Genomic DNA, 13,721 nt, shown 5'->3' with positions numbered 1-13,721 from the left:
TATATAAAACAATAATTATACTGAGTACTTGTGCATTACTAACCTAATAATATTGCTATTTAGAGAGAAATTGAGCATGCCATTGCGCCAATATTGCTATATAGATTGTACTACTTGATTGTGAAGGCGGATTAGTCCAATTCCATATTCAATGTGTCAAAAGTGAGAAAAGTATTTTTAGAGGGATGTTTTGGAAGTAACTCTTCAAAAGAATGAGCAGAGAAATTTTGTGCAATAGGTTGTGTTGCTTATATTAAGGCACATGTATGATTCAAAAATTACATAATTTATACACCTATAATAAAATTAAAGCATGTGGTTTGTCAATTGTTAATCGTAATGTATTGTTAGTTTGGCAAACAAAAAATGGAGAGAAACAAGCAAAATAAGGAAAACAAGATGGAGAGAGAATCAGAGAATAGATAAAATGGGGGAAAAAGGTGGTGAAGGGAAAAACATGCATGCGTTTAGCCCTCAAACATAAATAAGAAAATATTTCAATTTTTTTAATTGGACAAAAAAAAGCATAAATAATGTCATGAAAATTGGTGGGACACAAAAGTCCAATTTTACGTTGATGCAAAGCGAGGACATCAAGTTGAGTCCCGACCCGACCTGTTAATGGAAACCCAATAAAATAGCTGTTTGAATTTCCCGCGGCCGAGGAAGAAAATAGGAAAAAAAAAAAATATTGAAGGACCAGTTTTACTCCCAGTTGGCCTACTAAACCTGCTTAACGAAAAGATAGCCTGCAGGAACTTTTACCAGCAAAGAAGGACCAGTTTTCTTTCTTTTTTCTGATTCATTTTGGTTTTACACTTGCTTTAACCAAACTGAAAAGCAGAGGGGATTAAAAAAAAAAAAGTGCCCAAATTCTGGAACAAGGTAAATTATCACTATAGATGCAGAACTTTGTGTCAATTTAACTTCTTTATAACAAAGCCAATTTCTTTATATGACCTCTTGATCACAATATCAACAGTTCTTTGCTATGATCGAAAACATAGAAGCTAACCACTCAATGATCTTATTGCACATAGTCCTGTCAGGCAAAGGAAATAAAGTAATTATTGCACAAAGTTTTGGAAACATCAATCACATGCTCAGATCTTGCTCCGTATGTTGAGATCCTGCTTCAACTGATCTCTTAAAACTCTTCTTAAAAGCTTGTTCGATGCTGTTCGAGCAAACACCGGGACAATTTTCACAAAGCTTACCTACAATGAGTTAGATCAGAAATCAGACACCTGTACCAATCAACCCAAGCTTAGTGCAATGTGACTTTATCAGTGACTCTGGTTCACTTTCAACAGGGAAGAAAAAGAGAAGATTAGAGAATAGATTGATCATCCCATGTCATCCCACTTCTACTGAATGTTTTCTTGCAGTGCACAAATTTAATGCACTTCACAGTAACACATCTGCACTTGCACAGAAACATTAAAATCCATTGTGCAAAATAAGTTTGACTAACCAAGGGAGATGATGCTAAAGTATAACTTGACTCATAAAACTTCCATATAGTATGTTGCTCATCCAGATTCATGATCACCAAGTATGGAGTATTGCAGGCACTTGGTATGGAAAATTATCCATAGCAATTAAGTTATAAGTTCAGCGGTAAAGTGCAAGGCCAGAACAATTCTACCTATCCTCTGATGTTGCAAAAAGTACTTGCAGTGACACCCTCTCTCTACACCGGATCATGAACAAACTACTTTTGGACTTGCAAGCATGCAATATGTCATTTACCTGGCATCCACTTCAAACTGCACTTGACTCTATCCTAGGAATATGTTTTTCTAGTGTCATGGTAAAGCTTATGCACTCTATCCCAAGGTTGTCATTCATTTCAACTTCAGGGGTTTGGAGAAGTCAGAACTTCGAACTAGCTCCATCACTGACACAGTGATGGATTCAGATCCTTTGTTCTTAAAAAAGGGGGAAAAAAGAAAAAGTCATTGCTGTGACTAAGGTTCTTTGTGATTTTCTTCATACACCCTACATTAGTCCTTGTCTAGCATGTGTACTCCAATGGTTAGGTGCTGCAGGGATTAGCACCCCAAGAATTAAAGTAATCAAAAATGAAAACAAGACAATCACTGCCGTTTCAGGGGCATTGGCAAAACCTTAAATAAAGGGTTGAGGCTGCTCTGTATGGCTCTTGAGAATTTCATCTTCAGCAAATCAGGGTCAGCACTGATTCCTTCCTTTAGCACAACAAATACAGCTAACATCTCTGGGCCACCATTTGGAGGTGGAGTACTGACTGCAGCAGTTTCCAAGATACCATCATGAGCTTGGTTACATACACGCTCAACCTCAACTGAACTAGTCTGCACAGGAAATAAAATAAATAAATAAGCAGCAAATAAACAAAGAACTGACTTGCAGAAAACGAATAACAGCTCAAGACCAGCCATCCTGTTATATTAGAGAAGAAAATTAAATCCATTTCCAACTCAAGAAGTTATTTTTCAAAAGAAAATTTTCAGGTAGAAATCTTTCATCCTGGACTCTATACAAATACAATCAGTTTTCTCAGTGAAACATGGGTAAAAAGGCAAGCTACAAAATAAGAAAAGGGTAACAGCTCTCAGTGTTTTTTGAATTAACTAGAGCAGCAATCTCAGAAACAAAAATGGATAAAAATATGGACAGACAGAAAGATAGTGCAGGTAAAGACACTGTATCCGCAATATGATAGAGATATACCTTTATCCCCCCCAGATTCATGGTATCATCAGCCCGGCCTTGTACAATGAGAAACCCTCCAATAGTACGTTTGACGATGTCACCATGTCGCCTAAGTTGCTGAGAATAGAAATTAAGTTATAAAAGAAGTAGAGGACCACCCTGATTTTATCCACAGTAATAAATCACAGAGCTCTCATCTATTGAGAAGGGCTAGACTTGAAGTGGTTCTTAGTATTGTTTTGCATCTTATAGTCTCAATGCATAGCTGTTTCCTACAGAGAAACTAGCTGTTTCTACTGTTATGTGTCTCATATTGTTCTTCCTGAAGGAAGTCTCAGTTATCAATGGATCAACAAGACAAATATTGTTAGAAACAGCATGATTCCTCTTAGGCACATTGTTATTTTGGATTCTGTGAGTTGATGCTTGTGGCCTTGAAATCATTCATAATAACAATGCAATCATGAATTTCTACCCAACTTCACAAGCATGGGAACTCCAGCCACATACTTTCTGTTCTTTTAATCAGTGCACTGTTTTTGATCCTGGTAGCTCCATTGACACTAGTACACAGCTAGTGAGGCCCAAATCTCAAGGATTGCAAACACAATAGGAACAGCAGCTAAAGGAAGCAACTGCATAGGCTTCAAGGGCGGAAATCATTTTGCTGTAGCTTGTTTCATAGTCCATGATAATGTGTGTAAAGTTGAGAATTCTAGAAATGACTTTTGAAGTGAATTTTCTAGGTATTGATTGCTATATAAACAGGTAATCCATCCAACTTTATATAAAAGCTAAAAAGACTTAATATAAAACCCAAAACAGAAAGCAATTCAAGTCAAAAAACAGCGTACCATTCCTTTGTATAATGGCATGCCCTTGAAATACACCTCCTCATGATCAGCATTCAACAATCTATTAGTTGCTCCCATGTAGAGAGGAAATAAACCCACTTCACCAACGCATGCTTGATCATCTGGCTGCACCATAAAAATTAGATTTTAAGAATCAGTTGATCTCAATTGAAAGGTATACTGAAATTGTTTAAGTGATACTATAAGAAGCACAAAGAAACAGCAACAACTAGTCACTGGAAATACAGCCCATCGAACAGAAAATGAGCTCTCTTCATAAAATGATTGCAGAACTCAAAACTATTTGTCGTAGCAATTCTATTGCAATAAATGATACTGAAGCCTGGTAGAGGCCAGTCAAAGTGCTTACGTAAGGAAGCCCATTTTCATTCAGGCTGACAAAACTTGTGGACATTGATGCAGAGCTAAATGCAGCAAATGCTTGTGGTTGTAAAGGGTTTCCTTGGATATAAGCTGATGCAAGCTCTGTGCCTCCACAGCATTCAATAATGGGACTGTAGTAAGCCTTTGAAGAAAGCCAAAGGTCATCATCTATGCTTGAAGCTTCTCCAGCGGTAGCAAAAGTCCTGCACAAGATTATAAACTCTAGTACTTTATTGGCAAACCATTAGAACCACTTAAAATAAAAATCTCACATACACATACCTTATCTTTGTCCAATTTAGGCCATTCATACACCCTGTACTCTTCCAAGTCTTAACTAAGCTTGGAACAGTACCCAATATAGTTACTCCTGCATCCTAATAAAGCACAGAAATTGGAAAGAGGCAAGAGGTAGGGGACTGGTAGGAAATTTGTGTTAGCAGTAATGGCATTAATAAGGGACCAATGCACGCAGCATGTTCATTATTAGGATCAAATAATAATTCTCCTCATTTCAAGGAGAAATGATTTACTCTAACCGACACTGGAATCTGTGGCAATCACCTGAATGAATTTCCCAAAACCACGGCCTAAAGGAGAACCATGATAAAGAGCAAGTGTTCCGCCAGACAGAAAGCATGAGTAAAGCAGTATTGGCCCCGCCACCCAACCTAAATTTGTGGGCCAGCAGAAAACATCTCCTTCTTGAACATCAATATGTGCCCATGTATCACCAGCAGACCTAATGGGAGAATGCTGGGTCCATGGAATAGCTTTTGGTTCTCCTATTAAACAACAAAGAAAAAACACAAAAAACATGTAGAAAATGATTGATAAAAGAAAAAAGATAATAAAGTGAAGGTACAAGCAGCCATCAAAAATAACTTTTTAACCTGTGGTTCCTGATGAAAATAGGATATTGGTGACAGAGTCTATAGGTTGATAAGCTGGTGTGAAGTAATTTGAACTGCCAGAATGGAAAATGTTTCAAAATTACATATTCAGTAAATTGGAAAAGACTACATTTTTAAAAGTTAGACATGTACCTTTCTTAGAGAGAATCAATATATGTTTTAAAAGAAAAAGAAATTTCAGAGAACAGTATCAGTATTACCTTGGAAGGTCACACACACTAGAAAGAAAATCATTCCAAGACAAATCCTGGCCTCTTAACTGGACAGTTAACTCCTTTCCAGATGCAGGAATTACAATAGCTTCATAAGGAGCAGCTTCCACCACTCGACTGCAAAACCAAATCTTATCACAAACTAAACATTGAAGAGACTAGGAACCATCAAATTTTGAACAGCATCTTTCCTTAGGATTCCATTATCCTGTTAGATCTTCCATCATTGTGAACCTCCCTCTGCACTAATAGGAGGATTTCTTCCTTAAATTCTCTCTGCATTTAACAAATAGACTTTCCTCTTCACGGGTTATGTTTAGATCAATAGATTGAAAATTGAGCTTAGCTTTCAGATTAATCAAACTCTCAAGGCCAAGTACTTCAAAACCAATTATGTGATGCAAGGAAAACCAATAAGAAAGAAAAATGAAAAAATGTCCTGGAAACTGAAGGCATTCAAACAGTGCAATGAAAATTAGCACTGCTCTGAATCCTGAATCAAAGGAACTAGATGATCAGGTAACAAGGTGACTTGTATGGTAACACATTACTGTTCACTGAAATATTTTTTTCTCTGAGTTATTGCTTGTTGTCTCCACTGTCTATTTGGTTCTTTCCTTTCTTTCCTTGCTTTTCTCTTTTGGACTCTCTCTCTCTCTCTCTCTCTCTCTCTCTCTGTGTCTCAGTTTGTTCTAATAAGAGGTCCAATGATCCTAAAGACTGATGATACATGATATAGTCCAATTTTACAAAATAAATTCCAGGTCAAAGTGCCGATTCACTGTCCATGATGCTTACAGATGATAACGGACAATAGACCTCTGATAAAGAAACCCAGATGATGAGGGAAAACGCTATTGTTAAGTTATTGAGTGAACTAGTAAGAGCTTTGCTACTAAGTAATACAACCCAATCCACGATGAGAAGCAAATCATTACCTGTATAAAGGAACTCTTCGACCTCCTCGTAGAATAAAATCCTGAATTTTCTCAAAAGTTTAGAAGCAATTCCAATCCCTAAAACTGCCTCAAACAGACAAATCAAACAAATTAATCTTGGAACCAGCCAGTTGGAAATAAACCAAATCAGTAGCAGATAAAAGGATTGGACCAAACAGTGTATTTTTATACATTATTGGACTACGGTTATATTTACTTCACAATTGTTGGTGTCCAAAATTGTAATAACTCGGAGAAAAAGAATCCAACTCGTCAGAATATAATTTTCATGAAGAATTGAAATACAAGGCTGATATTCCAAAACCCTCTCATTAGGCTAGAATTTATAAAACAGAATATTAAAGAGTATCATTTAATGAAATTAGATGGACCAGGATCTAAGCCTTCAGGAAAAGCTTGCGGAACTTCAAAATTCATCCAATTTGTTTCATTGATCTCAGTGTCAACATATGGGAATCATGCGTAACATCAGAATACACTAAACAAGGAAACATTTTCACCGTAAAGATTAGATGAGATTTTTGGAGTTCATAGCGCTCGAACTAAAGAATACCTCACCATAAAGATTTACTGTCAACTACAGGGACATCAACCCGATGCATAAATCTAAACATGAGATGCGTGTAGGCAAGTTCAATACCAGTTTTGCAATTCAAAAGTAAAGAAGACTTGTAGAGATTATATTGAACTACCTGAGTAAATACAGCCCTTGCTTTAGACACACGCAACCGGGTTGCGATCTCCTGTGCTGCAAAGCTGTCAGCAATTGAGACAACAACCAAACCTGCAAGCACAATTGCTAGGTATATGGTAACAGCAGTGGCTGTCATTGGCATGTCAATTGCAATTGCATCTCCCTTTGAGAATTTTGCAGCCAGTGCATTTGCCACTAACCTATGCAAATTTTGGTGGATGCAATATGAGAAAAGGAATAGATAGAGAAGGATGAACTCAATAAACAATAGAAAACATGAGGCTATCAAACAAGAAGCTTGTATGAACAAAAGAACGAAGTGGTCATTTATCTGCAGAAACTTTGTTATCCTCTGGCACTCTAGGGAAACCAATTCTCATTACTAGTGGGAAAGAAATAAAGATTTAACATCTCAGACCTAAGGTAAGTAAGGAGGACACTCCATAAACATGCCATGTTCCTAAGGAGATCTTTGTTGGCCCTGGTGAATACTTTTCAAAGGATTGTATCTTAGCAAAGCATACTAGCAAGGATAAATATGAAGAAAGGAAAAAAGGAACAACAACAACAAGAATAAACTACTAGATGAAACTGTTGTTTTTGGGTTGTTACTTTGTAGAAAATTGTTAGATGCAGCTTGTAAGGATCAAGCTCCCGAAGCTAGACGGGAGACATCGTTGCCTAATTAGCAGGACTGTATCTGCTCACAGATCCCCAATTCTACATGCTGTGGGGCTTGTAGGTGGCCAGGAGGGGCTTCGATTTTGTACAGAAGAAGCACTGTCAGCTTGGGAAATCAAGCCCTAGAGCACTGATACCATGCCTTCACAGCATAGAAAATCTCATAGGGTAATCTTAGCCCCACCATAAGGCCAACTGAGCCAGATTTTGCAAATTACATGGTGACCACCAAAGAAATCGGCTTTTTGAAGTAATGACTAGTAAATCTCAATACAAGTATGTTCATGGATCCAAGTATTCAAAGTGAGAGCTCACATTACTCGTTCTCGAAGCTCTCTTAGTGTCATCTGGCTAACATCTAAGTCATCACATCCTTCATTTCTCCATATTATAGCTAAACTGTCATCTTGCTTCTTTGGACAACTGCTTGGAATTAAGCAACACTCGGCAATATTCAACACAGAACCTGGAAACCATTTTCCCGCATGTTTTGATTTGTCTGAAGTATCAAGGATGAAATTTGGAGCTTTAAGAAATTTAATTGAGAGATGGCCCAGAACAATTGACCAGTAAACCTGTAAAGGCAATAAAAAGTTGTTCAACAACAAAGAAAAATTGGATTTAACAGTAAATATAATTTTCATAATTGACAAAAGATTACAATACTAATAATCGAGTACATGCCTCAGGCTGCTCAACGGAGAATCTATGAAATTGTCTAAAACTTGCAATTGGGTCCTTGTATAGTGCTCCCAGAAGCTTCCGACAATGAGTTTCCATTAGGCGTCCCAAATTTGTATTTTTAGACTGGTACCTAACATGAAGATTATGCTAGAATCAACCTAATGTTGGGAAGAAATAAACATCAATTGACTAGATCTTCATTATTAAAGTCCTTGTGTCTGGTTAGGAATTGAAGTATTCATGTAGAATAGACATTAAGAGGTCAATCAATTTTCATGTTTTTGACCTAACTTCATGCTTTAAACCATTTTGATACCACATTTTGATTACTGGGACAAGTATGGTCAATATGCATTTAGTCCATAGAATTAATTAGTCCTGCGACTCTCTTAGAGTTTCTTTACACCTTTGATCTATTCATCCCACAAGATCATCAAGAAAACAAGTTTAACCACCTTGCATCAGGAAGATCAGAAAAAACGAACCAGTACACGCTCAAACATGAAGATCTGTGTTATCAGCCAACCATTGACAAGCTGTACAGTAGCCTTCATTGTCATACCATGTAATATACTTTTTTATGGGACCACAAATGCAAAGTGTTAAGACACCAGCACTAGGAAAGACATGAATTCAGATCTCCAAAAGAGTTTCCGCTTAAATGTCCAAAAGATCCTTTTCTTTTCTTTTTCTTTTTCTTTCTGACCTCATGTTACACATGGCAAATCTACATAAAACACTTGCCAAACAATGGCAAGACAGAAGCAACAAGCATTAGACCTACTACAGCAAGAGACAATATTGAAACTGAGGTTTGAAAACACTGAAAGTTCAGTTCACACATTGAAATTTTAAAGTTAATACAAGCAGAAGTTTATGGTCTCTACCAGCTAGGCCCCCATCCTCAAACAGTTAAATGAACCTAAAAAGCATTAAAGGGCCTTTATAAATTTGAGCTAAATATAAGCTGCACCGTATCAACAACTAGAGAAGACTTTTCTTGTCGGTTAATATGTCCACCACTCATGCCCTGCATTTGCATCATAGACACAAAAATTTCCCATATCTGCCTATCTATTGTCTAATCATGCATATGTGTGTAATTTACAACTCAGAATATATCCGTATCTCAGTTCTGAGTTCATATCAAATGGTCGGTCTACATCATTTATTTATGCAAGAAAGCATCCATTGAGACATTTATGGATACTAATAGCTAGTTTGGGAGTTCAGATTTCAAAGGAATAGAAAAGAAAGGAAGGGAAAGGTGGACTTTTCTATGTTTGGGACATTTAAGTAGGACGGAAAAGAAAAGAAACGAACGGATCTTGAAGGGAAGCCAAAAGCTGCTACAGTGCAAAATTTTTTCTGACCAAAAGCGGAAAGCGAAGGAAAACTGATGGAAGCTTACAAAATTTTTTCTTATCCTTTCTTTTCTCTCATAACTTATGCTTTCTGTTCTTTTCTTTTCTATCCTCAACTCACAAACTAGCCATAAAGCGAAATACATATGCCAGCCTTTCATCAAACTGCAGAAAGCAGATTCTGGTTTCCTGCTCATGTACAATCATCAAGTGAAAATTGCAACAAAATTGCTCTCTTGGTTCTGAAAAATTGTTCAATTTCTGCTTCTCTCAATGCTTTGACCAAAATTATGCCTAAAGGGCAGTTTGATTTTTCAAAGGAAAAAGTTCTTAAGATTTCTGTTGCAGTGAATAGAAGAAAAATCTATCCAAGCCTTAATATCCCCAGGCCCTGAAATGAATTTCATTAGTTTCGACATGTATACGCCCTAAAAGAACATTACTGTCTGTCACAAAAGCAAAAACTTCAAGATCGAAACCTTGAAATTTACATTTCTATTTTAAAAAAGTTGGACGCTTTATAACAACAAAATGGTATCTAAATTTTTGAACACGAGAATCAACATTGAAAGTCTGACTTGCATTTCTTTTTGGTAGGTAAAGTCTTGACTTTCTTATCACCTGACAGTATAGTGCCTCAGAACTCCCATGCTAATACAATGTCACAAGATACAAACTTTTCAACTGCATTAATCTTTTATAAATTCCCAAAAAAAGAAACGAAGAAGAAGAAGCAGAAAAGCTTCAAAATTTCAAACTGTCAAACCCAATCAAAATCGCAAAAATCAACCAATACTTGAAAAGAATCATCAATACAGTGCTTACAGTGAAGGGAACCAATAGATAGGAGGCCCATTGGTGGACTCATCATAGTTATGATAAACAGAATAGTAAATGAGCTGATGAAGAGCATGTGGATGCCATGGTTTCAACAATTTCTGGGCTGTCAGCTCCCTCCATAGTTCCTTGGTGTCAAACGGCTCCTCCCCGTTATCACTATTTCTGCTAACCTTAAAAATCGAATCTTTGAGGTGCCTTTGGAACCCTTTTGCCTCCTCAACTGACAGGCCTGCTCCAACCAAGTCTTCCACTCCCACATCACTAATGCTCTTCCCCATCTCCCCCCCCCCCCCCCCCCCCCCCCCCCCCCTCTTTCCCTATCTGGGCTCTGCCAATTTCTCCTCTACTTCTTGGTACTATTTACCAAAAGCAAAAGACAAACGTAGCCTGCTCCGTAACTAAAAAGGACGGTGGAGCATCTATGTTGCTCCGTACAACGACCAATTCAGATCTCTGTTTTGTATTCAATTCTGTATGCTACTGAATTGCCCATCATCATCATCAATACTAGAGTGGTAGACTATTTCGGGATAGACTAATTTTATTTTTTGGTATGCAGCCGCATCAAAGCAATCTGATTTATGTTTACTTGAGTGATTCGAGGACTATAGGAATGAATTTGGTTTAAATATTTAATGGTATTCAGCTTTTCTTTAAGAAAGAAAAGAAACCAATCCGGTTGGAATTCAAGAAAAGCGAGATAAATTTGTTTCCCAGTTGTGGTATGTTATGTTTATGGGGTTAGGACTTAGGAATGTCTTGCTTGAAGAGACAAGGCACCGACCAAAAGCATGAAAGCGTTAATCAGAAACACCTTAAATTAAGGACAACATACATCAGTGGCCACTAAATTTGTCTCAATGTCTTATTTTGGCCACACATCTTTTTTTCCTTTTCGAATTAGCTATTTGACGGTCATGAATGTCATATTAGGTCCATCTCATCTAATTTTGTCTGTTATCTTTATTAATTTATGTCTTACCATCCAAATTAATTATTTATTTTAAGGATTTTTTTTTGTATATTTACTTTACCAAAATGCTCATTTTTCATCGCTAACAAAAAATGTATATTAGGGTGAAGTGAACAAAAGAAAAATACCCTTGCAACGTACAATTTATATTTATATAAACATAGGATCTTTTGTTGATGAATTGAATGAGACGGATAGAATGAAACACTTGATAAATAGAAAACGAAAAAATAGTTACATGTGACTAAATTATCGACCAATATCTTTTCATATTTCGCTTGGGAATAACTATGGGGACAAATTTGGAAGCAACGCTTGATAAGTTTCACGTAGTAACATTTTACTTAGCAAAAGTACAAGTTCTAGCATAGCACACCAAACACCATAAATATATGGCTAAGTAGGAGCTTGGTGGTTTGGCACGCTGTGAGTAAAAATCTTGTATCAGATGGTATGCCTGATATTCAAATAATCTACCACCACTTAATGTGGGTGCAGTGATATTATTCAAAGGTAATCAACAAATTTCTTGTCTAGGTAAAATTGATATTATTGCATTTTTTTTATTTATCATTTATCTACTCTACTCTTACTCTAACCTAATCAAGGGGAGGCCCAATTGGATCTATAGGGGAGCCAACGGAGACTGAACCTCATCGAATCAGACGGATGCACTATGTACTTGTATGAATTTGAAAAAACTACATATTGTGATAAGATTTGAACCTTTAACCTTCCATTCATCAAGATTTAAAGTCTTTGGTGGTGGGCAATAGCCCAAATGGCTGTTGCCTAGGCTTGTAAAAGAATGCACAAAATAATAGGAGGTCAAATTCTTGTATAAGCATTGGAAGCCAAGGAATGTCACAGAGGAGGGAAAAATTACAGCAATCGACTGATATCCAATTTGGTCTATCTTCAGGAGCTGGGAATTTGAATAAGAACCATCAAGCAAAACCCAGAATTAGAATTTGTTCCCAAGAACTTCAAGAATTTTCATAAGCATACATCCCATTAAAAAAAATACAGAGTGTAGCAAATTTGTGACAAGATCATGCTTCAATCGAGCATTGAAAAGAATAATCACAGCTAGATGCTGCTACATATATACATACTCATTAGCCACACTCGTAGACAAACTAATATTGGAAGAACCAAGAACTTGCTGAGTAGTTATTACATAAGAGCTATGGATTGGCTGCACATCCAACTATAGCCAACCCGAGACCTAGTTGTATTGATCGAAATTCAGAACCAGGTAACCATGTAAGCAAGAAGGCAGCTTCTGGTTCTATAGGCAAAGCTTGGAGCTCTATTCTCCCAACTGCAGAAAGTAATATGTAATCCCCAAGACTGAATATTATGGGCTTAATGATTATTCATCCACTGGATTGCATCACACCTTGCGAATCGCGTTGTCTACTCTGCAGGCAGCTTATCATGCTTTGCTCTGTCTGCCGATTACAAGTGGGCAATACTGGGAACAAGGGATTTATCTGCAAGAACCAACATATAACATTTGAACACTGTAGTTTTAGATGAAACTTTACACATAGAACCTCACAGATAAACTTGGGCAAAGCGGACAGATTTACTTACAGGTGTCAGAATTATTGGATACAGATATGAAACAACTTGAACAAACTTTCCTCATTCTGAAATAACATTTATTGCTGGACACTATCAATAAACAAAATCATGACAAGACTACAGTTTCATGGAGGCCAACATTTCATGCAAACAATCTGAAGCATGAAGGTGAAAAGAAGCCCAGAGTGCCGTTTTACTCCATTCTTGGACTGCTGATTGTATACAAGAGCTAAAACAGTCCCTTGGTAAATCAGATGATTTTGAAAGACATTCAACTCAGCTATCATATGCGGAAATACTTGCTTCTAGCTTGTAGTGAAAATGAAATTAGAATGAAAAAGGAACTAGTCATCTTTAGTATTTCCTGTAGCTATCAGCATACCTTTGGTGGTTTGAATGGATGATCACAAGATAAAGTTATATCAAGAAAAAATATCCCACCATGATGTCTCTGTGACCTTTGGTGTATAACCGCGCTTTATATTTGATAATTTCCCACTTTATGCGATTTCTCGGAGAGATTATCTATGTTAGTCTGCTAAAAGATTCCTTTAGTTTGGTTGATTGGGTCTACACCCATTATAGGTCATATTTTATAGTCATGCATAACAATCATGTTTCGTTAGATTGAGGCTGAGATGATGAATGAGGAACAAAATATTATTGTTTCATGGAAAATTTATGCTATACATTCATTGATATCTTTGTGTAGCTTTTATACAAAAGGGTGAGTACTAAATTCCACAGTGACCGAGTAAATTGGATATAAGATCCTCAAGAGTGTTGTCTTATTGTGACTTGTGAGCAAGGGAGTTTTCTCTCTTCTTTGGAACATGTATTGAGGTCTTAAATTTCCACTCAAAACTCCCAGGGCT

General features: G+C 36.9%; 1 protein-coding gene across 2 annotated transcripts; it reads right to left on the bottom strand.

Moving 5' to 3' along the window:
- Positions 1-911: 911 nt before the first annotated feature.
- On the bottom strand, positions 912-11,074 carry LOC113699686 (probable CoA ligase CCL12). 2 transcript variants are annotated; one of them, XM_027220048.2, is made up of 14 exons: positions 10,269-11,074; positions 8,080-8,209; positions 7,711-7,970; positions 6,713-6,914; positions 6,000-6,040; positions 5,050-5,178; positions 4,829-4,902; positions 4,500-4,720; positions 4,218-4,312; positions 3,922-4,138; positions 3,552-3,677; positions 2,716-2,814; positions 2,130-2,336; positions 912-1,217 (listed from the first exon to the last, which is right to left on the bottom strand). In XM_027220048.2, exons 1-14 carry the CDS (start codon positions 10,559-10,561, stop codon positions 1,104-1,106), a joined length of 2,208 nt encoding a protein of 735 aa, XP_027075849.1. In that variant the 5' UTR covers positions 10,562-11,074; the 3' UTR covers positions 912-1,103. The 2 variants fall into 2 exon arrangements, with proteins under 2 accessions (XP_027075849.1, XP_071906383.1); XM_072050282.1 differs by having other exon boundaries at positions 8,080-8,202; positions 10,269-10,401.
- Positions 11,075-13,721: the final 2,647 nt, after the last annotated feature.

This window comes from Coffea arabica, chromosome 1e, assembly GCF_036785885.1.
Source record: "Coffea arabica cultivar ET-39 chromosome 1e, Coffea Arabica ET-39 HiFi, whole genome shotgun sequence".
NCBI classification, from domain to species: Eukaryota; Viridiplantae; Streptophyta; class Magnoliopsida; order Gentianales; family Rubiaceae; genus Coffea; species Coffea arabica.
This window is presented reverse-complemented; position numbering and strand designations above follow the sequence as displayed.